Here is a 26854-nt window from a genome sequence, read left to right as displayed (position 1 = left end):
AACAACTATACGCCAGTGAAAATAAACAATCTAGAAGAAATGGACAATTCTCAGAAAGGTACAATCTTCCAAGACTGGACCAAGAAGAAATAGAAAATATGAACAGACCAATTACAAGTACTGAAACTGAAACTATGACTTAAAAGCTCATGACAAACACAAGTCCAGGACCACATGGCTTCACAGGTAAATTTTATTAAAAATTTAGAGGGACATTAACACCCAATCTTCTCAAATTCCTCCAAAAAACTGCAGAGGAAGCAACACTCCCAAACTCACTTTACAAGGCTACCATCACCCTGATACCAAAACCCAAAGATATCACAGAAAAAGAAAATTACAGGCCAATATCACTGATGAATACAGATGTGAAAACCCTCAACAAAATACTAGCAAACCAACCCAACAATATAGCAAAAGGATCATTCTATGCCGTGATTAGGTGGGATTTATCCCAGAGATGCAAGGATTTGTCAATACTGCAAATCAATCACTGTGACATACTATATTAACAAACTGAAGAATAAAAACCATATGATCTCAATAGGTGCTGAAAAAGCTTTCGACAAAATTCAACACCCATTTATAACCAAAAAAAAAAAAAAAACTCCAGAAAGTGGGCATAGAGGAAACCTACTTCAACAAAATATAGGCCATACACAACAAGTTCGCAGCAAACATCATTCTCAATTGTGAAAAACTGAAACCATTTCCTCTAAGACCAGGAACAAGGCAAAGGTGTCCACTCTCAACACTATTATTCAACATAGTTTTGGAAGCCCTAGCCACAGCAATCAGAGAAGAAAAAGAAATAAAAGGAATTCAAATTGAAAAAGAAGTAAAACTGTCATTGTTTGCCAATGACATGATAGTATACACAGAAAATCCTAAAGATGCCAACAGGAAACTACTACAGCTAATCAATGAATTTGGTAAAGTTGCAGAAAACAAAATCAATGCACAGAAATGTTTTGTTCTTAAACACTAACAATAAAAGATCATAAAGAGAAATTAAGGAAACAATCCCATTTATCATTGCAACAAAACAAATAAAATACCTAGGAATAAACCTACCAAAGGAGGTAAAAACTTTTACTCAGAAAACTATAAGACACTGATGAAAGAAACTGAAGATGACCCAAACAGATAGTGAGATAGTCCATGTTCCTGGATTGGAAGAATCGATATTGCAAAAATGACTATACTACCCAAAGCAATCTATAGGTTCAACACAATCCCTATCAAATTACCAATGGCCTTTTTCACAGAATTAGAGCATAAAATTTTATAATTTGTATGGAAACAGAAAAGATGCCAAATAGCCAAAACAAGCTGGAGAAAGAAAAATGGAGCTGGAGGAATCAGGCTCCTTGACTTCAGACTATAAAGCTAAGTCATCAAGACACTGTGGTGCTGGCACAAAAACAGAAATACAGACCAATGGAACAGACTAGAAAGCTCAGAGATAAAGCCACACACTTAATCTATGACAAAGGAGGCAATAACATACATTGGAGAAAAGACAGTCTCTTCAATAAGCAGTGCTGGGAAAACTGGACAGCTATACGTAAAAGAATGAAATGAGAACATTCTCTAACACCATCTAAATGTCAAAGAACCGATGCTTTCAAATTGTGATGCTGCAGAAGACTCTTGAGAGTCCCTTGGACAGCAAGTAAAACAAACCAGCCAATCCTAAAGGAAATTGGCTCCAAATATTCATTGGAAAGACTGGTGGTGAAGCTGAAGTTCCAGTACTTTGGCCACCTGATGTGAAGAGACTACTCACGGGAAAAGACCCTCATGCTGGGAAAGACTGAGGGCGTAAGAAGGGGACGATGGAAGACGAGATGGTTGGATTGCATCATCAACTCAACAGACATGAGTTTCAACAAACTCTGGGAGATGGTGAAAGAAAAGGAAGCCTGGCGTGCAGCAGGAAGTCCATGGGGTTGCAAAGAGTCGGACGTGACTGAGAGGCTGAACAACACCAAAAACACTATACACAAAAATAAACTCCAAATGAATTAAAGACCTAAACATAAGACCTGGCACTATATAAACTATTAGAGGAAAACATATGCAGAACACTCTTTGACATAAATCACAGCAGATATTTTTTTTACCCACCTCCTAACGAAAATAAAAACAAAACTCATCAAATGGGACCTAATTAAATGTAAAAGCTTTCTGCACAAAGATAACCATAAATGAGACAAAAGACAACCTTCAGAATGGAAGAAAATATTTGGAAATGAAGCAACTGACAAAAGATTAATCTCCAAAATATATAAACAGCTCATGAAGCTCAATAACAAAAAAACAACCCAATCAAAAAATGGGCAGAAGACCTAAACAGACGTTTCTCCAAAGAAGACAACTATTGTCATTTAGTCACTGAGTCATATCCAACGCTTTTGTGACCCCATGGGCTGTAGTCTGCCAGGCTCCTCTGTCCATAGGATTTCCCAGGCAAGAATACTGAAGTAGGTTGCCATTTCCTTTTCCAGGTGATCTTCCTGACCTAGAGATTGAACCCATGTTTCCTGCTTGGCAGGCAAACTCCTGCATTGTAGGCAAAGTTTTTTTTTTAAACCACTGACCCACTAGAAAGCCCATAAAGATGGCCAAAAGGCACATGAAAAGATGCTCAACATAACCAATTACTACAGAAATGCAGATCAAAACCACAATGAGCTATCACTTCACATCAGTCCGAATGACTAAGCAGGGAACTCAGCTCAGTGCTCTGTGGTGACCTAGATGGATGGGGTGTGGGGGAGAGTGGAGGTCTAAGAGGGAAGGGATATATGTATACACAGCTTGTTCACTTTGCTGTACAGCAAAATGAACACAAAATTGTAAAGCAACTATACCCCAATTAAAAAAATAAAATAGGTATGTATATAACAAAAATCACTTCGCTGTACACCTAAAACTAATACAACAATGTAAATCAAATATACTTCAATATAAAATTTGAAAGATAAAAATGTGCTCTTAAATAATTTTACAAGAATCTATATATAAACATATGTGTGTATGTGTGTGTAACTGAATCACTGTGCTTTACAGCAGGAATTAACATTATAAATCAATAATACTTCAATTAAAAAAAAGAAAACAGTAAAATGTGAAAAAGATTCCAACGGCATTTTAAAAAGAAATAGAACAATCTTAAAATCTTGTGGAACCGTGAAAGACCCTCAACTATTCAAAAGTGTCTTGAAAAAGAACAACAAATCTGGAGGCATCATGTTCTCTCACTTCAAACTACATAGGAAAGCCATAGTAATGAAAACAGTATGGTACTGGCACAAAATCAAACAATGGAACAGAATAACAAGCCCAGAAACAAACACAGGCATATATGGTCAACTAACTCACAACAAAGGAGCCAAGAACATACAATGGAGAAAGGACAGTGCCTTCAATAAATACTGTTGGGAAAATTCAACAAGCAATGGAAAAGAATAAAACTGCACCACTATCTTACACTATACACAAAAATCAACTCATGATAGACTAAAAACTTGAACGTAAGAGTTGAAACCATAAAACTCCATGAGGAAAACAGACAGTAAGCACTTTGATATTTGTAATGACAATGATTTTGGAGTTGATGCCAGAAGAAAAGGCAACAAAAGCAAAAATAAGTAAGTAGGTCTGTATTAAACTAACAAGTTTCTACACAGCAAAAGAAACAATTGACAAAATGAAAAGGCCACCTATGGACCTATATAAAAATTCTGACAACATAAGAGCTAAAAACTCAAGAGCACTTTTCCAAAGAAGACACACAAACGGCCAACCAGTAAATGAAAGGGTGCTCAACATCACTAATCCTGAGGGAAAATGCAAATCAAAACCACAATGATACAGCACCTCACACCTGTCAGAGTAGCTATTATCAAAATGACAGGAAATGACAAGCGTTGGTGAGGATGGAGAGAAACGGGAACACTGGTACACTGTAGATGGGAACATAAATTGGCGCAGCCACTATGGAAAACATTGTGGAGGTTCCTCAAAATATTAAAAATAGAACTACCAAATGATTCAGCAATTCCACTTCTGAGTATTCATCCAAAGGAAACAAAAACACTAACTCAAAGGGATATAAGGGCTTCCCTGGTAGCTCAGCTGGTAAAGAATCCACCTGCAATGTAGGAGAATTAGGTTTGATTGCTGGGTCAGAAGGTCTGCTGGAGAAGGATAGGCTACCCACTCCCGTATTCTTGGGCTTCCCTGGTGGCTCAGCTGGTGAAGAATCTGCCTGCAATAGGATATATGCACTCCATGTTAACTGCAGCATTATGTGTAATAGCCAAGATATAGAAATACGGAAACAACCAGAATGGCCATCAATGGAAGAATGGATAAAGGAACACACACACACACACACACACACACAGACACACACACACACACAGACACACACACACAGACACACACACAGACACACACACAGACACACACAGACACACACACACACACACACACACACACACACACACACACACACCCCTATATAAACAAAAAGGAGTATTAACACACACACACACACACACACACACACACACACACACAGACACACACACACACACACACACACACACACACACACACACACACACACACACACACACACACACACACACACACCCCTATATAAACAAAAAGGAGTATTAATCGTCATAAAAATGAAGGAAATTCTGCCATTTGTAACAAAATGGATGGACCTTGACAGCACTGCTAAGTAAAATAAGTCGGAGAAATTAAAATGCCATATATACCATATAATCTCTCTTATATGTGGAATCTTAAAAAACAGTAACAGGAAAACCAAACTCACAGGAAAAAAGATCACATCCGTTATTAGGGGCAGAAGGTTGGGGGAGAAGGGATTGGAGGAAAGTGGTCAAAAGGTACAAACTTCCAGTTATCAGGTAAGTACTAGGAATGTAACATCCAATATGAGGACTATGGTTAACACTGATGTATGAGACACAGGAAATTTGTTGAGAGCAGGTCCTAAGAGTTATTATCACAAGAAGAAAAACCTTTTTTTTGGTACATGAGACGATGAATACTAACTATACAAATAGTTGAATAAAGAAGAAAAGTGAAAGGCAAAGGAGAAAAGGAAAGAGATACCCATCTGAATGGAGAGTTCCAAAGAATAGGAAGGGGAGATACAAAAGCATTCTTAAGTGAACAATGCAAAGAAATAGAGGACAATAATAGAATGGGAAAGACTAGAGACCTCTTCAAGAAAATTAGAGATACCAAGGGAACATTTCATGCAAAGATGGGCACAATAAAGGACAGAAATGGTATGGACCTAACAGAAGCAGAAGATATTCAGAAGAGGTGGCTGGAAAACACAGAAAAACTGTACAAAAAAAGATCTTAATAATCTGGACAACCACAATGCTGTGATCACTCACCTAGAGCCAGACATCCTGGAGTATGAAGTCAAGTGGGCCTTAAGAAGCATCACTACAAACAAAGCTAGTGGAGGTGATGGAATTCCAGTTGAGCTATTTCAAATCCTAAAAGATGATGCTGTGAAAGTGCTGCACTCAATATGCCAACAAATTTGGAAAACTCAGCAGTGGCCATAGGACTGGAAAAGGTCAGTTTTCATTCCAATCCCAAAGAAGGGCAATGCCAAGGAATTTTCTAGAGCACACAATTGCACTCATCTCACATGCTAGCAAGGTAATGCTCAAAATCCTCAAGATAGGCTTCAACAGTACATGAACCAAGAACTTCTAGATATACAAGCTGGATGTAGAAAAGGCAGAGGGACCAGAGATCAAATTGCCAACACCCAGTGGATCACAGAAAAAGCAAAGAATTCCAGAAAAACATCTACTTCTGCTTGGTAGACTATGCTGAAGCCTTTGACTGTGTGGATCACAACTAACTGTGGAAAATTCTTAAAGAGATAGAAATACAAGACCACCTTACGTGCCTCCTGTGAAACCTGTATGCAGGTCCAGAAGCAAGTCAAAACTGGACATGGAAGAACAGACTGGTTCCAAATTGGGAAAGGAGTACGTCAAGGCTGGATACTGTCACCCTGCTTATTTAACTTACATACAGAGTACATCATGCAAAATGCCAGGCTGGATGAAGCACAAGCTGGGATCAAGACTGCCGAGAGAGATATCAATAACCTCAGGTATGCAGATGATACCATCCTTATGGCAGAAAACGAAGAGGAACTAAAGAGCCTCTTGATGAAAGTGAAAGCGGAGAGTAAAAAAGCTGGCTTAAAACTCAACATTCAAAAAACTAAGATCATGGCATTCAGTCCCATCATTTCATGGCAAAGAGATGGGGAAACAATGGAAACAGTGACAGACTTTATTTTTGGGGGCTCCAAAATCACTGCAGATGGTGACTGCAAGCATGAATTTAAAAGATATTTGTTCCTTCAAAGAAAAGTTATGACAAATCTAGACAGTGTATTAAAAGCAGAGACATTACTTTGCTGACAAAGGTCTGTACAGACAAAGGCAGGAGGAGAGGGGACGACAGAGGATGAGGGGGTTGGATGGCATTACTGATGCAAGGGACATGAGTTTGAGTAGACTCCAGGAGATGGTGAGGGACAGGGAAGCCTGGCGTGGTGCAGTCCATGGGGTCGCAGAGTCAGACACAACTGAGCAACAAAGCTATGGTAAGCATTTTACGATATATGTAAGTCAAGGCATGCTATATACCTTACATGTAGCAATGCTTTATGTCAATGATAATTCAATACAAGAATACTGTAGAAGGTAAGAGGTAGAAATTATTAAAAGAATATATATCGTGAATGTACACTCAAATTTAATGAGAGGCCAGAATGTGGTATTAAACAGTGTTTATAAGCTGTTGCCCTGCTCACCCTGCAGTGTGCAGTTTTGCAGCTCACCACCATCGGGCTAGAGGGATTCTGCCTGGAGAAGAGGTCCACAGTCACAGGACACACAAGTAACACTATGTTTGAACCCTCAGGTCCCGCATTTGAGTCCTGGTCTACTGGCTGAGAAGCCTTAAGTAAACAGTTCACCTTCCCTAAGATTTGACTTCCTTATCAGTAAAGGCAGAAGAACTGACTAAACGAGTGGTCAATGCAGAAAAAGAGGTAAACGGTGTGCAAGACAGGCCACTCCTTCCCAGTTCTCACAGTCTATCCACCTGGAAACCAACACCTGCCTCTTCCTTGCAAGGTGTGCAGCCCATGACAGGGTGCTTCAGGTCTGCACAGCTGCCTCAGGAGACATTCCAATCATAGTAAGTGTGCCCAAAGTTTTCCTAAGGTCTGCAGTCAGAGATTAGGAGAAGGCAATGGCACCCCACTCCAGTACTCTTGCCTGGAAAATCCCATGGACGGAGGAGCCTGGTGGGCTGCAGTCCATGGGGTCGCGAAGAGTCGGACACAACTGAGCGCCTTCATTTTCACTTTTCATTTTCATGCATTGGAGAGGGAAATGGCAACCCACTCCAGTGTTCTTGCCTGGAGAATCCTAGGGACGGGGGAGCCTGGTGGGCTTCCGTCTATGGGGTCACACAGAGTCGGACACGACTGAAGCGACTTAGCAGCAGCAGCAGCAGCAGTCAGAGATTTTGTCCCTTTCTCACTTTTTGGTATTAAGATGCCGTTTCTTATAGGAAATGGTGACAGTATGTGGCAGATTCTTTTCATATCCTGGCCCAAGGGGGACAAAAGAGAGCAGGCAATACTTTGTCAATCTCCACAATGATTGACAGTTTGGAAATTCATATTGCTTTACAAATCCAAATGCTCCATGTATTGTGCCCACACTCAACTTTGTTTTCAGCAGCAAAAAACCTGTAAAGTCAGAGTCATCAGGAGGCATATTTAAGAATCTGTAGATGTGAGTAGTTCCAAAAGATTTGTGTGAAATTATCAACCCAAGATTACCTCGGCCAAGTCTCATCTGCTCTGATGTTTGAATCTCTGGAAATTTCATTAAAAAGTCAGCAAAATTTTGCAAGGATGGCATCTTCTCAAAAGAACCCATCCCTTTCTTTGGCATCCATTACCAGAACATTCATCCCTCATTTGCAGTTTAAAATATTTCTCAAAAAAGAAAGAGGCACTCTCCCAAAATCATCTTGGGCTTTTCGCCAGGCAAAAAGGAGCAAGTGTATTTTCTTGATCAAGGAGAGTGATTCACACTTGAGGGTGGAGTTCAGTTGAGGTGGTAGCATGGATATATATTTGAAAACTCTGAGGTGGGATAACTTTTTATCAGAATTTTTGGCAAATATTATCTTCTTGGTGATACCCTAAAGATTATCGTGTGAATCTTGGTGAGCCTTCTGACAAAGGGTCTCAACCTCGAAGATTTAGGCATAAACAATTTCCTTTGAATCTTCGGTGTTTTATTTTGAGAAAGGCCCCAAGGTTTCTATGATGTGTTGGGGACCCCACATGAAGGCCTGTCCCCTTCTCTCTGGGAGGAGTCAGATGTGCTCCCACCCTGTGCCAGGAGCTCTCTTCTCTGTCACTGGAATGCCTAGACACCTTCTCCTTCAAGTGTTGCCTTACCAGAGAAGCCTCCCCTGACCACCCGTAAGCCTCCCCTGACCACCTATGGAGGTGACACTGCCCTGCTGTCACTCTACTCTGCCATGGTCAGAGAAGCACTCGCCCCCCACCCCGCTTCTGCAATGACTCTGCCTCCCTCACCAGACCAGAGCTCACTGAGGACCGAGGTGCTATACCCTCACTGCCAAGAAGAGGAACAAGCACACGCTGACGAGAAAACATGGATCGCACGCATGCATCTTCCTTCAACAACTCAAGTGTCAAACGTGAAAGCAGTAAGGCAACTTTCAAAATTGCTTAATGGGATAATATGCTGTATATGTGAGTAACAGCCATCAAGGTTAAAAATTCACTGTCTCCTTCAGCAAGTCCACTTGCAGGACTTTCTCCAACAGATGCACTGGCACAGAGACCCAGGCACAGTGATGGGCACTAAGGCACGGTTTCTCGGAATGGACACAAGGAACCATCCACAGAGAACTGGGCACACTGGTTCTGTTTACAGCATCAGTAACTGGGGTCATACCATGAGCTACTAAAGCAGCTCACATGCCCAGATGAACAAGAACTGCCAAGGGAGTAAGAGAAACAGCTGACGTGTGCCAGACACTGCTTCAAGCATTCCACGTGGATTCTCTTTTAAGCTTCCCAACCACCCTGTGATATACCTCCAGTTTATAGATGAGGAAACTGAGACGCTAGAGAAGTAAACTTTCCAAAGTCACACAGCCCGGACTATCAGAACTGGAATACAAAGCTGGCACCAGTAACCACTGAAGCCACACTGCCAAATCATTGAGGAATAAGATTCATATAAATGTATATATATATGTACAGATGCGTGTGTGTGTATATATATGTATATATATTTTTTAAAGCTAGTAGTATGGGGAAGGCTTTATGTATCTCTATGATTTCATGTGCTTAGACTTTCTCAAACTCTAAAACTCTAGACTTTCTCAAACTGAAAACTCTGCTCTGGGGAGAAGTGGGAGGACTGTGGTGTGAGTGAGATTTTATGACCACGTACTCTTTCATACCGTCCAAACTCACACACACTACCCACACAAATGTTCATTAAAGTCACTAAACTGCAGGGCTGGAATGGAACACACTGTTTCACAGAGCAGGGGTAAACTGAGGCACAGACTCGCCTGAGGCCACCCAATTAGAAGGAGAAACCCCAAGGCACTTGCAAGGGCCCCGGACGCCCAGCACCCGGTGGGTTGTGTCGCCTTCTCCAACAGTTTCCACTATAGCTGACTCAGCTGTCACAACTGGAGACTTTCAAAACCTTCCAATTACATAGAATTGGGGGGAAAAATTATGATTTGGAATTCAAGTGTTGACACTTGAAAAATACCAACTCCCTTTCACTACAAGTGCTTTAACATGTTACTAAGGCTTTTTCTGCATGTCTCTGGAAAGGTTATTTTCAGAACATTCCACTTAAACCTGGAGATGCAGGGTTCTCTGCTGTTTCTGGGAGCTGACACCACAATTTACATTAAACAAATGTTTTGAAAATTAGCTGTTCACGGTTCCAATTTCAGCTTCCCCCAGGGTTTAATGTTAGCCAAATACTGGTACAGTAAGCAGACAATGTGTTTTATTGTGTAGAAGAAAAACAGACCACCATAACAGACTTCCTGCTTTTGTAATCAAGGGAGAAGCTGAGTGTTCAAGTGATTATTGGCATATGGTTATTAGAAACACCGCGTTCCAAATATAGCTACCAGAAGCTAAAGACATACACACACACACACACACACGCCCTCTATATTTCGAGTCCAAAAAGAAAGAAAAAGCATTCCCAACGTTTGTTAACTTGTGAAGTTCATAAAGTCATGGGGCTAAAACTACGGCAGAAGACTGGGGGTGATAGGGAGTGAGGTTCAACCCAGGATTGCCAGACACACTGGAGTTGAAGAGGTGCTCAAACATCAAGAAGCAGCGGCCCACGTGAGCAAGGCCACACTCTGGCCATGGTGCAGGAAGGCTACGTGGAGGGACGCAGTTCTGCCCCTACTGGCCCCTGCTCTGTGGGCAGCCAGCTCCCTGAGGCCCACAATCAAGAGATGATGGACTTGGCATCTCCGTTCTCTTTTTTAACATTTAAAGAGGGATGCACAGGCACTTTCCTTGCTTGCCCTGTCCTGCCCCTCCCCACAAATGCAAATGTTGTAAGGGAAAAAAGAAACAGTTCAATCTGCTAATTTTATAATTAGCAGGAATGTGTAACAGCATTCTATGAAATCCCCTGCCTGCCCCGAGCCTGCCCCAAGCCTCCTCCAGGACTTGTGAGCTAGGTGGAGTGCAGTGTCTGGAAATAACTTATAGGACACTCTCCAGTATTAGGTTTCTCTCTCAAAGAGGTGGGAGTGATTCTGAGCCTGGTGGGTGGGGTGGGGCTGAGAGGCTCTGTGGGCAAGAATAACTTAGATTTTGTAGTTTTCAGGGAAGTGTTTGAAGACTGAAGGCAGAAGGGAATGGCAGAGGATGAGATGGCATCACCAACTCAACAGACATGAACTTGAGCAAGCTCCAAGAGCTGGTGAGGTACAGGGAAGCCTGGCATTCTGCAGTCCATGGGGTCGCAAAGAGTCAGACACGACTGAGTAACTGAACTGAGGGAATGAGGAAAGTGACTTTCCTACATACAGAAGGGCAAACAAAAAATATAGCCTCTTAATACCTTAACTAAAGAGTCCACTATCAGTGTGGGTGGGAGGTGAGAGGTCTCAGAAGGTGCCCCTCCATTTGGTGAAGGCCTGCCTGATCTCTGGAAGGGCTTGAGGACGGACATGCTGGGAGGGCAGGCGGCTGTGTGGCTCTGGGTCAGGGCTCCTGGACCTGTCCTGGGAAGGTGTCTCACCATCTCACTCCGGTAAGGGCTCTGGTAAAAACGTCCTGACACTGACACTGCATTAGACCCCTCACGGCATTTCCAAGGGGGGTATGACTTACAAAATAGGAAAGCCACCTTCTGCCACAAAGAAATTCCTCTTAGTCTGGCTGGGGGCCTGGAAGGATGACTCCTGAGAGGACAGCACAGGGCAGGGCAGCCTTCAGATTCCATTTTACTAAACACAGAGCAGCACTGGTCCTAGCTTGCTGGTCCTGGAGTCTGTGACAACAGCTGAGAGGCAGGGCCCAGCAAGGAGGAACAGAGAACATGCGTCCCAGTTACCCTGGAGTCTCAGACAGGTGAGTACAACCAGTTATAGGCGTGGACCTCCCGAGGGCGGACGAGCCAGATCCTGGCTTGGGATCAGTTGGCCCGCCCTATTCATAAGACATTAGGTCACACTCACGAGAAGGTTTCACTCCCCACAAGATCAGCACCTATGGCCTAGTCTCAGTTCAAACTGGGTCTGGCAGGAAGCGCCCAGACAACGCATCCATTTTCCTCCTTAACAAGGCAATCATTTCAAAGAGCTGTCTGACCCATTCCTGCTACAACAGGCTCGGAAGAGGACACGAAGCCATGGCAACACAACGACAGCTCTGAGCATGTCAATGGCAAGCGTTGCAGCCGGCACCTCTGGGCAGAACTTGATAGTTGCTCGCACAGGGAAGCTCCTGCATACACAGGTCCCTTCCCACAGGCGTGGGCATCTCCTCCAAGGGCAGGCACCATCCCCTTCCAGCCTGGGGCTATCTGCCTTGGCACCTCCCCACATCACCTCTGCCTAGGGAAATCCGGTTTCCCACCTGCATCCAGACTCTGGCCACTTGAGCTGGACTAGCTGTCGTCAGCTGCATTTGTTTCCATAGGCCCCAGCCCAAGAGGGGAATGAGCCCTCAGCAGGAAGGGGCACCCTGTGACCCCACCGGCCTGCGCCTGCCGGGCCCCACACCTCACACACCCCCGCCGAATCACATACTCACCTTGGACTTCCGGGCCCCTTTCTTGCCCCCTGTCTTCTTAGACACAGGCTTCTTCTGGGATGGAGACTTGGCCTTTTTGGCTGGGGGTGGTGTGATGATGGCTTCCAACTTCCCTTTGGATCCTCGTTTCTTCGCTAGCAACTCTGGATGGATGTTTGGTAACACACCCCCACTGGCTATGGTGACTCCTTTTAGTAGCTTGCAAGAAAACCAAATGAGCAAATGGTGAGCCAGACCACTCCATCCATGACCTTCAAGAAGTCAATCCTCCCCACCCACGCTTCTGCTCTTGGCTGGCAAAGCTCTCTCCTCTATGGCATCTACAAGGATGCTAACAGGACCCTGGCTCACTACACAGGGAGCAGGCCTTCAGACTCCATCACTTGGGTGGAGTTTCCAAACCATCTTTCTTCCAGGAGAGTCAAATATCTTTCTTCATTCCCCCCACCCCCAACCAATAAAGTCCTGGGGGAAAATTGCCATGGAGGGTGGGGGGAGGGCAGGGAAGTGGCTAATAGTCACAAGCAGTCCACACCCCAGACAGCCAGCCAAACACCACCCTCCCTCCGGATAGACAGCTCTTTGGCTGCAAAACTGCCTGTTGGGGTGTCTTGGTGGGGGAGGCAGAGGAGAGCCCCATACCTGATTCAGCTCTTCATCATTGGCCACAGCCAGCAGGATGTGCCGGGGTGTGACCCTGCCCTTCTTGTTGTCTCTTGCCGCGTTGCCAGCCAGCTCCAGAATCTCCGCTTTGGGGAGAGGAGAGGAAGGGCGCATGGTCACATTATAGCATCAGAGAGCTGTGTGCACCCTCCCGAATCCCCTGTTCTTGGTGTCGGGAAGGGGAGCAGGCAGCAGTGTCCTGACCCTACCCTGAGCCATGAAGCTGCAGGCGGTCTGCCTGGAGACACTTGGTGGTAAGTCACAAAGGAGTTGAGAGGCAAAGCTGAGGGGGATAAGTGAGACCCCTGATCCAATCCCTTTGTTGTGGACACACAAAACTGAGGTTTAGAGGGGAGAAAGGACTACCAGCTAAAGGCCCTCAGTGAGGAGTGGTAGAGCTCAGATTTGAACTCTCTTCCCAGAACAGGGCTGCCCACAGTCAGCATGCCAGACACCATCAGCATCAACCTCATGGGGCCAGTAGTGTGGCCCCTGAGCTAGGAGTCATGCAGGGGTTTCTGGGACGTCAGGGGGAGGTGGCATGCTACATGGTACATTTCTGTTAACAGAATCAATGTTGACCGTCTGCACACTCAGATTCAAAACTAGAAGGATATGACTGCACTCTTTACAAATTCAACATCATAAAAACATAAAAGAAAAGAGGTGGGGTGCAGCAAATTAAAAGAGGCTACACAGACACAACAGCCAGATACAGACTGTCAATACTCAATGGGATCCTGATGGCAAAAAAAGTCATTCTGGAGACAACTGAGGAGATTTGAATGTAGGCTGCATAGTAGACACAAAGGAATTACTGATTTTCTTGGGTGTGATAACAGTATTACCACTCTGAAGGGAGCATCTTGTCCTTAGGAGATACATGCTGAAGTATTTAGGGGTGAAGGGCCCTGGTATCCGCAATTTACTCAAATAATTCTGAAAAAGTCTACAGAGGAAAATAAATGTGGTGAAAGGTTAACACTTGTTAAATCCAACTGTGAAGTGAGAGAGTAAGAAGTCACAGTTCCTCTCTCAACATTCTGTATATTTGACATTTTCCACAAAATAATTAAGAACCCAGAAGGAGATGAACCTGACCTATATAGTTGGTGCTAAGTTAGAGGTTACTGACCAGTCTTTTGGGACAAGGTCTCAGCAGACAAGACGACAGGTCTCCAAAAGCACCAAAGATGGGAGAAATGAGGAAATGCCCTTCAGTAAGAGTTTTTTCCCCTCCTTGGTGGCCTAGTTCTTTTTGTTAACTGTCAACCTCATTACTTTCATCTCATTTTCTTAACGAGAAATGCAGACTGTCCCCAAATGTATCTTACATCCCCACTTCTGCAATTCGGTCCACACCACAGCCCTGCCTGCAACATCCATCTAGCCCACCCTTCTGGGCTCAAGTCTGGCCTCTTCCTCGTACTAAAGGATTTATAATATTCAAAGTTATGTTGTAAACACTAGACTTGTCCAGCAAAGTTAAAACTTGGCATCATTATAAAATAACTGTGGGAAAAAATTCTAGCTACATTAAAATCACTTATTTAAAATTTACAGTATGACATGGTTTACCCTGAAGAAGGAAATGGCAACTCACTCTGGTATTCTTGCCTGGAGAATCCCATGGACAGAGGAGCCTAATGGGCTACAGTCCATGGGGTCTCAAGAGTTGGACACAACTTAGTGACTAAACCTATATGGTTTACAATGTAAACCACTGTTACAGCTGAGCCCAATGCAAAAATGAGTCCATGTGTCAAATTGAACAGCTGCTTGGCTACCCATAGCTGGATCAGGAGGGTTCCCCTCAGTCCAAGGCAGGAATTAAATAATCGCTGCACTGATGACAAGTGGACACCAGGGACACCTGAGGCTCTGCCTGCCTGATGCTCCCAGGTCACAGGGATCCTTATGTGCACGTGCTTGAAAGGCACACATGCAAGTCACTAGAGTGAGGCCCAGGGAGGAAGCGGATATAATAAATACACCTCCCACCCTCATCCATTAGCTTCAACAGGACTGTTCCCTAAACAGTCTGAGTACCAGGATCCCTGTCAATTTTACGGAAGCTTCCCTGTAACTGATGGTTGGCTGCGTACGCTGAAGCCCAGAGGAGATGACCCTATCGTGGCCAAGCACAAAAGAGTGCTTGGGATGCCTAAGTGACCTGATGTCCAGCTGCAGAAATGGGCCCAGCTTGGCCTCCACTCTCCCCCGTTCATGGAGGAGGCAGTATACATACAACACTATTGTCCAACTCACCGCCTGGAGGAAGCCAAGCGGGAGCCCAGACTGTGGGAGTCAGGGCACAGGAAGCAGAGCCAGCCACAGCCCGCCCATGTGGCAGGAAGGCTGGAGAGGGGCTGCTGGCACCACTAGGCTATAGCCCACCTGGCTGGCTTCCTGATCTCTACCACCCCCTCACCTCCCCAGCCTTTCTCCACTTTGAGGCCACAGGAAACATGGGGCCATCACTATCTACAGCAGGAATATACAGGAGGAGACTGGGGGATTACAACTTTGTCCCCATAATGCACTAAGAATTTGTTACCAGGCCCTCATTAAAAAAGAGACAGAGAGAAAAAGAGACAGAGGGAAACCCACAGTAGTGCCCTAAGCCCACGTGGTAAGAAGATCGTTTGAAATTACGGTTTCTCGGGAAGGTAGAGGTGGCCTGTTTCCTCTTCCTGCCCAAAGAACTGGTGCAGGCTCTCCCCAAGAGAAGGCACAGTGGCCGTTGGTGGGGGTAGAGGGAAGAGGGATGTGGTCATTTTATTTTTGGCATCACTGCTCTAGCTTTTTTCCTGTGGGGAAGGTGGTAACGATGAATTGCAAAGACCTGGAGGGTGGGGAAGGGTCACCAGAACTCCAAGTGTGTTCCAGTATCTGGGTGAGGGACAGGCAGTATGGAACACAAGCCCGAGAAGCAGTGCACTTACCACTAAGCAGCACCCACAGTTGAGAAATAAGATCAAATCTCCAGGAAATCCCCTGAACTTCCACTAATTTCACACTCCCCACACACCCCTACACTCTCACTTCATGGCGAAAATCTCCAATGGCCCAAGTCTTGTCCACTTGCGAAATTTCAAGGATTGTGCTCACTGACTGCTAATTCAAGGCTTCCCCGGTGGCCCCAGGTGGTAAAGAATCCGCCTGCAATGCCCGAGACATGGGTTCGATCCCTGGGTAGGGACGATCCCCTGGAGAAGGAAACGGCAACCCACTCCAGTATTCTTGCCTGGGAAATCCGTGAACTGAGGAGCGTGGTGGGTTACAGTCCATAGTGTTGCAAAGAGTTGGACACGACTGAGCAACTAAACAGTGACAACAACTGCTAATTCAGCCTGGACTCAGGGATGCCAGACAGGATCCATCTGGGAGTGATGACGAGATGGACATGGAGGGGTTGGGGAGGTGTGTGGAGTGGGGCGAGGAGTATCTAGCACCTTGGAAATAGCTGGGCTGGAGTGTCCTTCCTGTGTCATTCCTCTGCCTTTTCACCAAGATGCCAGAAAACCCCTTTCTTTTTGCAAAACTCCAGCTCACTTTTGACCTGTGAAGACCAAGATAGCTGGCCCTCCCACTCCCTATCTTCAAAGAGTGGACCCTCCCTGTCGGGAGGGAGGGAGGGATCCGCATCAAATGGGGTAACAAAGAAGGGCAGAGGTTCACATTTTGGCTGATTGAGCCAGAGCTTTATCTTCTGTTTACTCCTGCATGTTTTCCAGATGGATAGTTACCATAGCGACTTCTTCATCAAGGGACACACAAGATGGAGCACCTCAGAGACACACCTTTTATGAGAAGTGTGTTCCCGGCTCCACCCTACCCCTGCAATGCGGCAGGCAGAGGGCTGGGGCAGTTGACAAGAGACCAGAAAGAAGCAGGAACCCAGAGCACAAACTTGCCCCTTGCCAAGGATTCAGTAATATGTTCCCCTCTTTCATCCTCAGTCCAGTTTTAGAAACAGCGATCGTAAAGGGCTTTCCTGGCTAAGAGAGGGCCGCCTGCTGCGGGGCGGGGGGGGGGGGGGGGGGGCGGGGCGGGGGGAGGAGAGGTGCAAAATGCCAGCAACTCAACACGATGGATCAGCTCCCATCTGCTCTCCAGGGCATGTTTGCAGGAGGGCGGGAGAGAGGGCGCTGAGCACTCAGGAATTGGGGCAGGGCACACGCCACTAAAGGAGATTTCCTGATTAAGTTTCCTTCCTAGTTAAGTGATCCTAGGCTTTGCAAATGATAGCAAGGACACATTTGTGGAAGCCCTAGGCTCAGGGCTATGCCTGGGTTCCTGCTACTGTACCCACTGCCCACGGGGACAGGCCCCTCCTGGGCCAGGCCAAAGCCTACCTGGACTTGGATGGAACCCATGCCTTCCTACCAGGGAGGGTTTCCTGCAAGTGATTAATCTTGTATTTTGGAAGGTTTTGTGTGTGTCTAAATTTTTTTTTGCCTCTGTCTATTTTGACAGGAAAGGGATTCTGAGAAAGAGAACTAGACGAGCACCACATTTACAGACGAAAATTCTTTTCTCCACGGTTTACAGTCCGCGCTTGGATCCTGCCTCAGAGGGAGTTTCAGGAGCCACAGCGCAGAGACTGTAACCGAAACAAATGGAATCTGTAAGAAATCAGCAAAGAGTGGTTAGCAGGAAAAGAAACAGACCCCTGACTAGGGTCTGCACCCCCTCAGGCCAAGACTTCCTGACCAACGACAGTCTAACTTTGTCACCAATGGCCAACGCTGGGACAGGTTTGGGGCTCAGAGCCTGGGGGGTCACCCCTGAGAGGACTCTCGGTGTGGTGAAGTTCCCCAGTGACAGACACTGCAAAGGGGTCAGGTCGAATGATGAGTTACATGAGCCAACTCGTGTGCCAGCTTTCTGTTCTAAGATCTTTTTAAGATCTAATCGGTAAAACACCTGAGCATCTCTGGCTCCAACTCCTGGCCAGTCCCTGGCCAGTGGTGAGCCACTGGCTCCATCACATGCCCAGTGATGCGACCTTATTCTCTCCTCAGAGCAGCAGACAAGGCAGAGCCACCCCTGGGCCCACCATTCCCTGGCCACGAGGAACGTGATCATTTTAGGGCCACTTGATGAGATCCTCACAGCTTTGAATAACAGCATTATTTGGCAGCCTTCTCGGCTATAGCCCAGCTGTCTGAATGTGAATGCCTCTGACAGGTCTACTTTCCAAGTTCACCCAGAGACCAAAGGCTTAGTGTCTTTTTTTCTTCTCCAAGCGTCTTGCATGTAGCCCTATCTGTTGTACTGAAGTATTGTGTCTATCTTCCTTCAGGGAGATGAAGTCATGGTTTGCAGAATTAGACCCCTAACAACTAACAGGTGATGCATGGAGGCTGCGCCAAACTCTAAACACAACCCTCGCAAAGGAAAGAGTCGGGGGCTCCTACAGAACTGTTTGAAGCGTCTTCTCTCACAAAAGAAATATTGAAAAGAACAACCAGAAATCAAAGAAAAGCAAATGTTCACGTAATCCTAGGGAGAACAGAGATATTTGCTACGAAGCCAACAACATGACAAGGAATCTGTTTATTGTATTTCCTTCCATTCATCAGGCTGCCATCAGCAGTTCATTGAGTTCAGAGCTGTTTTACACTATTCTGGAAGGCCTTAACCCAATCAACCCCAATCGGAGACTGCTAAGTGTTTCCTGCATCTTGACTGCACCAGTTTCCTCCAATTCCCTCGGCAGCCCAGAGTCCACCTTTTCGGGTGATGAGTGGCAGGAACTGAAGCCCACTGAGTCATCGGCCTGGAGCACCAGGGCCTCGCCTGTGGGCCATAGCAAAGCTCTCCACTTTGCTTGTCCTGGGGGCCTCCAAGGAACCAGTGATTCCACAGGGAAAATAAAATACCTTGTCTTCTGCCCAGAACAGCAGTAACTGGGGGTGTTATGTTCTGGGCAGAAGACAAGGTATTTTGTAGCAATGAGCCATTCTGTCGCTTTTCTGCAGATATTCTGAGTCTCACATAAACTCAGCCATTGCTGTTACGCCCACATGACAGAGCCCCTTCCTCAGGGTCCAGGTTGCAGCATGTGGTCCAGTATCCCACCTTCCCCACAAAGTCTCCCAGTAAGAAAGAAATGCAGCTTAGTATCAAGTTTCTAAAGTAAGCTAATTCTTTTGCACATTTTAAAATAAATAATTAGTAATTTTGCATTATATACATTAATAAGAAATTATGATTCTTGGCAAATATTACCATCATCTAACCCGCCAACCCAGTCTGGAGCTTGAGTATCTTGCCTTTCAGGAGAGTCTTCCTCTTCCTTCCCCAGATCATTGGCAGGTCTGTGTGAGCTCACCTCCCGGGTCCATCTTCAATGGTGGCTGCAGCCCCACACAGCACCATGGTCAAGCGGGGGCATGCCATCAGACAACCTGGGTGCGAACTCCAGCTCCTGCCCTGAGCTGATTTGCCAAGAAACACCCGTGCCTCAGTTTCCCATTCTATAAACGGGGGCTGAGGTCACCTCTAGGCTTGTGAGGATTAATGAGTTACCAAATTACATGCCTAGAATGCTTGGTAAAAGTAAACTCCAAATACTGACGCCACAACCACACACTTTTATCTCTTTAATAGAGTATAGCAGGCTTGACTTCTAGGAGAAGAAAACTTTCTTTTCCTCGATTTCCTCTATCAAAATAGCTGGCTGTCTGGCTAGGTGGATAGATGGGATGTGCGTGAGAGCTGAGAGGAGGAGGAGAGATGCAATACGGAAAACCCGGTGTTTCCTCCCCTGATAGTTTACCCTTTGCTGTTACACTTAACAGTTTACATATGCTTGAAAAATGCACTTGAACCTGCTTAACCTCGGTGCTGCCAGACTTGCCTTGATATTACGCAGCACCCAGGGCGGCCCCACAGGCAGCCTCTGCCTAGGGATGGGGTCTGGGGCTTTTGTCTGACCCGGCAGGGGGTGGTGTGGTGGGGCAGGAGCAGAGCCAGCTGCTGAGGCAGCACAAGCTGAGGCCCCAGGAGGAAGGCAGGAGGCCAAGGTGGCTGGGGAAGGCCAGAGGAACCTGCTCCAACAGGGGGCCTGGCCGACAGCCGGGCAGGGCCCTCTCCGCACAGCTCACTGCTTCCAAGGACTTGAAATTCATTTACAAGGAGATGGTTAATATATATGTTTGTTTTGATATGGAAAATCATAGCCATTTGTTCTTAATTTATCTCAGAAAGGGGTGATCAGAGATGTCTGCTGAAATGAAAAGATTTGAGGAGTGTAATGTAAAGAGGAAACTCATTTAAAGAACCCTGACGTGGTGCCATTTCTGAGACAGACTTCTGAAGTGAAAACAAGGAGCAGAGCGGGGCTTTGGTGGGCTGCCAGAGGCGCATGCCTGTCACTGCCGATGCCTGTCGCCTGTGCTCACACATGCCATTTAGGAGCTATGGCATGGCTTTGCTGCCTGGGAGTGGAGTTGGCGACCAGGTCTGAGGGAGACATTTTGCTCTACCCGCGTGGGCGCTGACTGAGCTTATCTTGTGCGCGATTTATCTTTTCAAAATGTAAAAAGTAAACTGAAAACATAGCATAAATGAGAAGAAGCGACTATGCTAGATGCCACCCCACTGGCCTTGGCAACTGCATGTCATAAGCACCCCCTGCCTTGACATCCATCCCAGCCTGCTTAATCATGCTTCTGGGATTAAAAAAAAATCTGAGCACATGAAGACTTTTTAGGTTCTTTCATAAATGACTTTTTAGAGCCATATAAGGGTGTCATAGTAGGGGAGGTCCCCTAGAAGGGGCCTGGGGTCACCTTTAATAGCCCTGCCCCAGCTCTATCTGGCCAAATGGATTCCCAATGCCCAGGGCCACCGGTCTCAGGACTTGTCTCAGCTCTGTCACCCAGGATTCCACCTCTCATTTACTAAGAGGACGATCAAGGGGCATCAGGAATAAACCTTCTGGCTCTCAGTCCAGTCTCAGTGCTGCTAGTATACCCACCCCATACTGACTGGGCACTGCCCTCTGCTCTCGGCACTGCAGCCACCAGACCACCTCTGGCCATCTGCAAGCTTCTCCCCGAGGACCTCTGTGTCCTGCTGCTGCTATAGGCAGCCCCTCCCACACTGATCAGACTGCCCCTTCCCCAGAGCCCAGCACCCGTCACTCCAACGACCATCACCCATCCTGTGCTCATGCATTTCTTTCCTAAAAGCCCTCAACTTCCCTCCTTCCTGTCAGGGACTACCTGTCCTTCCAGGTTCATCCTGTAGGACCCCTGTCCTCTTTGCCCATGCCAGGCCACGGGTTGTCATCCACGCCATGTGCCCTCTGGCACTCATGTGAGATTGCAAAGGGCCTGCCCCTCTGCCTCCCCAGCTGGGCTATGAGGTCAGGAGCCAGCGTGGAGGACTGGGCATATCCCATCTTCTGGAGACGTCTGCTGAAGCCAGAGGAGAGGCAAAGTGGACCGAGTGGCCCCAAATCCAGCGCTCTCCTTTTAACAGCTAAGGTTTCAGCTCCATTGAGAGCCTACAGAAATGCTCTGCTAGAGATGAGTTACTGTGCTCAGTGACCTTCAAGAAGTACTTCAAACTCCCGGAGCCTCAATTTCCTCCTAAGCAAAATAGGTGGTTTGAGGATTCAGTGAGCTACTCAATGTAAAGCACTTGGCCAACGCCTGACACATAGTAAATGCTCCATGTACGGCAGGTATTTTATTACCTAAACTGCCCTGCCTTTGCCTGAACTCAAAGCACTGCCCTCTGTGCCCCCAAACTCACATTTTGACAAGCCACAATTTTAATCTGGGAGGGAGACTGCCAGGGCCTGGGGCAGAGGTGGAAGGGCAAAGAAAGCAATGCTACTGGAGTTAAGGACGGGCATTTTCTGAATGAACAGCAGACACTGACTTTTGGTGGTCAACATCCAGATTTACAGAGCCAACAGAGAGCTGTTAACCAAAGACTACCTCAGTTACCAATTACCACAGGGAGCATCAATCAGGACACTGGCGGCAAGGGAAACCGAAAGCTATCCTTTTCCAGAGACCCTGATTTCCACGTGGTTCTCACAGTTCTGCAGGCAAGAAATGTGGGCTCTGGTGGAGATAGAGCCTCCTTCTCTAAGGACATATATAAATGTCTTCTATCAAGGCCATTCGATACAGGTCCCCCGGTAGACCCCACAGGCCTCCTGTACCAGGGAACATAATGCTTTCTGGCCACTAGATGGAGGGCACTTGTCTGAAAAGGAAGAACGTAGGGTGGAAGATAAAGGGAGAAAGGGAAGGAGGGAAGGTGGAGGCAGGTCAGAGCCGTAGGCTGGCTGAGCCTGGCAAACCCGAGGAGAATGTGTGTCCTCATCCTGGAAACCAGAACTGGAGGGGGTGGTGGGAAGAGACAGGCCAGGAGATGGAGGGAGGCTGCCTGTGGTTAGGACCCCTTAGTGTCTGTCTTCTGGCTAGAACTTATTTATAGCTCTGAGGAGTGGCTTTTTGCTCTATAGTAGTTTATTCTGGATTGACTAGACACAGAGCCTTGAGACAGGAAAAGAAAGTAAGAGGGCTATAAATATGTTTTATTAGTTGCTGATAATTTTAATGGGAAGATATTGAGAGAAGAGATATTTGTGGAATTCTTACCCACTTCCTCCTCTAAGTTAGTAGTTCCTTTAAAGCCATTCTTGATGTTCATCCACAGGGGGACCCGGGGGAATGTATACCTTGAGCACCCCTTCTGGGATACCGCTACTTTAACCAGAGCTCCTGGCTCCTCTGCGATGCGAGGTACAGCTGAGACATTCTTTTCTGGCAGGAGTGAGAGAGCAACTCTTGAAATACCCCCACTGCCTTCCTGTTTGCCACCAACGGCTGCTCTGCCACTGGTCTATCCTCAGGTTGGGCTGGACCATGATGCCCCGAGGTTAATCTTAATTACCCATCATTAAAAACTCCAGGGGTCTAGTTCAGCTCTCATTCTTACCAATTTCCTGTTAGCATCTGGCATTAGCACCTTCCCCTCCCCTCCTGAAACTCATCCTTCCCCCAACTGGTCTTCCTCCCCTTCAACAGAAATCCAAGTGCTGAGCAGCGGAGTATACAATGACAGGAGAGGCGTGAGAAAGGCACAGCCCCATCCCTGGGGTCGCTAATATGTCCTCGGCAATGTCTGGCCTGTCAGTCAATACACCTCTGTTGAAATCAACAGTGATTATTCGGACCCCCCCCACACACCCTCCCAGCGCCCAGCTCAGAACCTTGTACCTGGTCAGAGCGTGGTAACTCTTTCACAAATAGGTCATTACAGATGAATTACTAAACCACTGAACAAGCACTGCAGCATTCAGAGGGTGATGCAGGACGGAAGTGCAGGGACACTCTCCGAGGCACTGGCCTGGTTTCATGGATTAGAACAAACACCACGATCCACAGCTTGCAGTGTGAACTACAAAGCTGTCATCCCAGGGCAGAGCAGCCCCTGGATGGCCCAGGATCCAGGCAGGCCACCCTTCACAGTCTCAAGTCAGGACGTGAGGTTGGCTCAGGGGGGTGGGGGGTGGATGGAACAGGGATGCTGGGGCAGGTTAGAGGCAGATGAAACACCCTCAGATTTTGGCTCAGATACACGTATGCACGTCAGTCTCTGCATCTCACATGCACCTATTGTTTTTCAGCATTACATTTTCTAGATTTATTTTAAAATGAAAAGGGGGAGGAATATATTTAGAAACATATATAGCATATATAAGAAACTGGTAATACTGACTGTCCCCTGGGAGAAGAACTGGGTGTGCAAAAGAGTAGGGAAAGAAATGCATGTCTCACTGTATGTCTTTTGGGAACACGGCTTTTATCACTGGCATATAGTACTTATTAAAGAAAATAATGTGCTACATGCTTAGTCGCTCAGTCGTGTCTGACTCTCTGTGACCCCATGGACCGTAGCCCGCCAGCCTCCTCTGTCTGTGGAATTCTCCAAGCCAGAATTCTGAAGTGGGTAGCTGTTCCCTTCCCTAGGGGATCTTCCCAACCCAGGGATCAAACCCAGGTCTCCACATTGCAGGTGGATTCTTTACCATCTGAGGCACCAGGGAAGCCCAAGAATACTGGAGTGGGTAGCCTACTCCTTCTCCAGGGATCTTCCCCACCCAGGAATTGAACCAGGTTTCCTGTATTGCAGGTGAATTCTTTACCAACTGAGTTACCAGGGAAGCCCAAAGAAAATAATTACTTTCTATAAAAACGAAAACAGTGAAAAACCTGCCAGATATGAGAACCATCTTATAAAACACATAACAAGATAAACATACCATTGAAACAGAAAACAAAGTCCAAAACAGTCCTATGTATATATAGACATTTCGTGTATGATAAAAGGAGCCTCTGAGATCATCGGGGAAAAGCTGGAATACTCAATTAACTGTGTTGAGATAAATGGGTAACCATATGAAATAAAATTCAGTCAATTCCTCTCCCACACTATATCAGGAAAAATTCCAAATGGGTCAAAGTAAAAACGTAAAAACTTAAACCATAAAAAGTACCAAGCAAGAGCATGAGGGGATTCCTTTGCAGCCTTGGAGAGATGCAGACACTCTGAGCAATAACTCAAAACCCAGCAAAAACAGGCTCATAAAAATTTCTGATACTAAAATTATTCAGATAAAATGGCTAATCATTTCACTCATATTAAGTCATCACTTTGTTCATTTTAAATATATACAATTATATTTGTCAATTATTCCTTAATAAAGCTTGGGAAAAAAGAATTATTCAGATAAACACATAAGAACTGTGTGTAAAATATAAAGAAAAATTTGAAAATGAAGAGAAAACAAGATATCGTGAGGAATGACCAAGTATATTCACAAAAGAACCAAACAGAACTTCTAGACTAAAAAATAACAAAACAAATTAAAAATTCAGTGACTGAATTAAATAGCAGATAAGACACAGCTGGAGAGAGTTAGTAAAGTGGGAGATAGTTTTACAAGACAGGCCTGAAGTAATTATCCAGAAAGTAATCTAAAAACACAGAAATGAAAAATATGAATGAGATAAACAGATATGGAGCTTAGAAAAAACACTAACAAACCGTTAATTTGCGTTCCATAAGGAGAGACTAGAGACACTGAAGAAATAACAGCTAAAAACTTTATGGATAAGATATAAAGGCATGTTCACAATCAGAGAAAGTTTACCACCAGAAGACCTTAGTCAATGAAGTTCTAAAGGATGTATGTAAAGTGAACCCAGACAGAAGGCCTGACGTGAAAGAGGCCTGCACATTTTGGGTCACACACTTTTCTTTGCCCACATCCAGAATCAGTTTTGTAGTGCTTTGAGCCTTCCTCCTAGCCTAGGCAAAAACAGAACCCCTCATGAGAACTCATCTAAGTACACGCAGACCCCAATGACAGAAATGAAAAGCTGCAAACCACCCTTCAAAGAGAAATCATGGAGTAACAGCGAGACTCCTTGACCACTGAGGTTTACTAGGCCATGCAGCTTATCTTCAAGAAAGCAGAGGTTTTCAACAAATGGTGGTGGAACAACTGCACATCCATATGCAAAAAACTGAATCCAGACACAGACCTAACACTCTCTGCAAAAATTAACACAAAAGGGGTCAGAGACCTAAATGTAAAATGCAAAACTAGAAAAATTCCTAGAAGATAACATAGGAGAAAAATCTAGATAATCTTGGGTTTGGTGATGACTTTTTAGATACAATACCAATGGCACAATGCATGAAAGAATTGAAAGGTTTTTTTTTTTATTAAAAAAAAAGAAAAGAAAGAAAACCGTCTGCTCTGTGAAAGACAGTGTTGAGAGAATAAGATAAGTCACAGAGCAGGAGAGAATATTTGCAGAAGAAAGCAATGACACCTTTCCTTTCTCTGGTCTAACCCATAGTGCTGGGAGAGCAGGGGACATGGGGCCACTGTTTTGTGAAGGGTGCCCAGATCACACTTACACTCTCCTGGACAACCTCATGGCCTCCTTAGGAGGACTGGGTGAAGAACCAGATAAAAATTCAGTTTTTTACCTCTACAGCAGATTCAAGAGGCCCTGAGAGAAGCATGTCCTCAAGCTGTGCTGCCACCTCCACACCATGGAAGGAGAAGCGGAGCACTGGGGCACCCCACTCCTCAGTGCTTTCCACGTCTGGCCTCAGCCCTGAAGTCTGACTCACCTGGGTCTGCTAACAGGCTGGTCATCTGACAAGTCACTAGGGAAATGGCAAATGCTAAACTGCTGCTTTTCCAAACACCTCTTGAAGGTTTATCCACCACGGAATCATCTAGGACTGCCAACGTAGCCCCCTGCTTAATGACTTCATGATTTGCTTCATATGATCATGTACAGTGATCATCAAGAGCAGATGTTAATAAAAACAGACTAAAATCTAACTCTTTCATGCATGTACACATATACACAAAAGGCATTCAGTGCCAGCTGCTATCTCTGGGCAGTGAGATTATGAGTTTTCACTTCTTCAATTTTCAAACATAAATTACTCACTTAACTGGAAAAGGGAACATACACTTAAATATAGTCTGCATACACTGAGTACTTGGCACACTGGGGTTTCAACTTCTGTGTTTCCGATTTTTTTCTAGTTGCAACCCTCCGGCTTATTAAAATCCAGTCCCCCCGAGACCCCACTTTCATCTGCTGACGGGCTTTGCAGAACAGTGAGCCCTGTGGGGTTCTGGGAGCCTCAGAAAACATGAAG

General features: G+C 45.7%; 1 protein-coding gene across 4 annotated transcripts in view; it reads right to left on the bottom strand.

Annotated features, from left to right (window-relative positions):
• MACROH2A1 (macroH2A.1 histone) overlaps positions 1-26854 on the bottom strand; it is an 84018-nt gene that overhangs the window by 38268 nt on the left and 18896 nt on the right. For all 4 annotated transcript variants that reach the window (XM_055431447.2, XM_055431445.2, XM_055431448.2 and 1 more), the window contains exons 3-4: positions 13106-13212; positions 12464-12661 (exon numbers count right to left, since the gene is read on the bottom strand). In XM_055431447.2, the coding sequence (XP_055287422.1) occupies positions 12464-12661; positions 13106-13212 (305 nt within the window). The remainder of the gene's footprint in view (positions 1-12463; positions 12662-13105; positions 13213-26854) is intronic.

Source organism: Moschus berezovskii, chromosome 8 (assembly GCF_049115385.1).
Source record: "Moschus berezovskii isolate FMDL1 chromosome 8, NW_MosBer_1.0, whole genome shotgun sequence".
NCBI lineage: Eukaryota > Metazoa > Chordata > Mammalia > Artiodactyla > Moschidae > Moschus > Moschus berezovskii.
The sequence above is the reverse complement of the archived record's forward strand: the minus strand, read 5'-3'. Positions and strand labels throughout refer to the sequence as shown.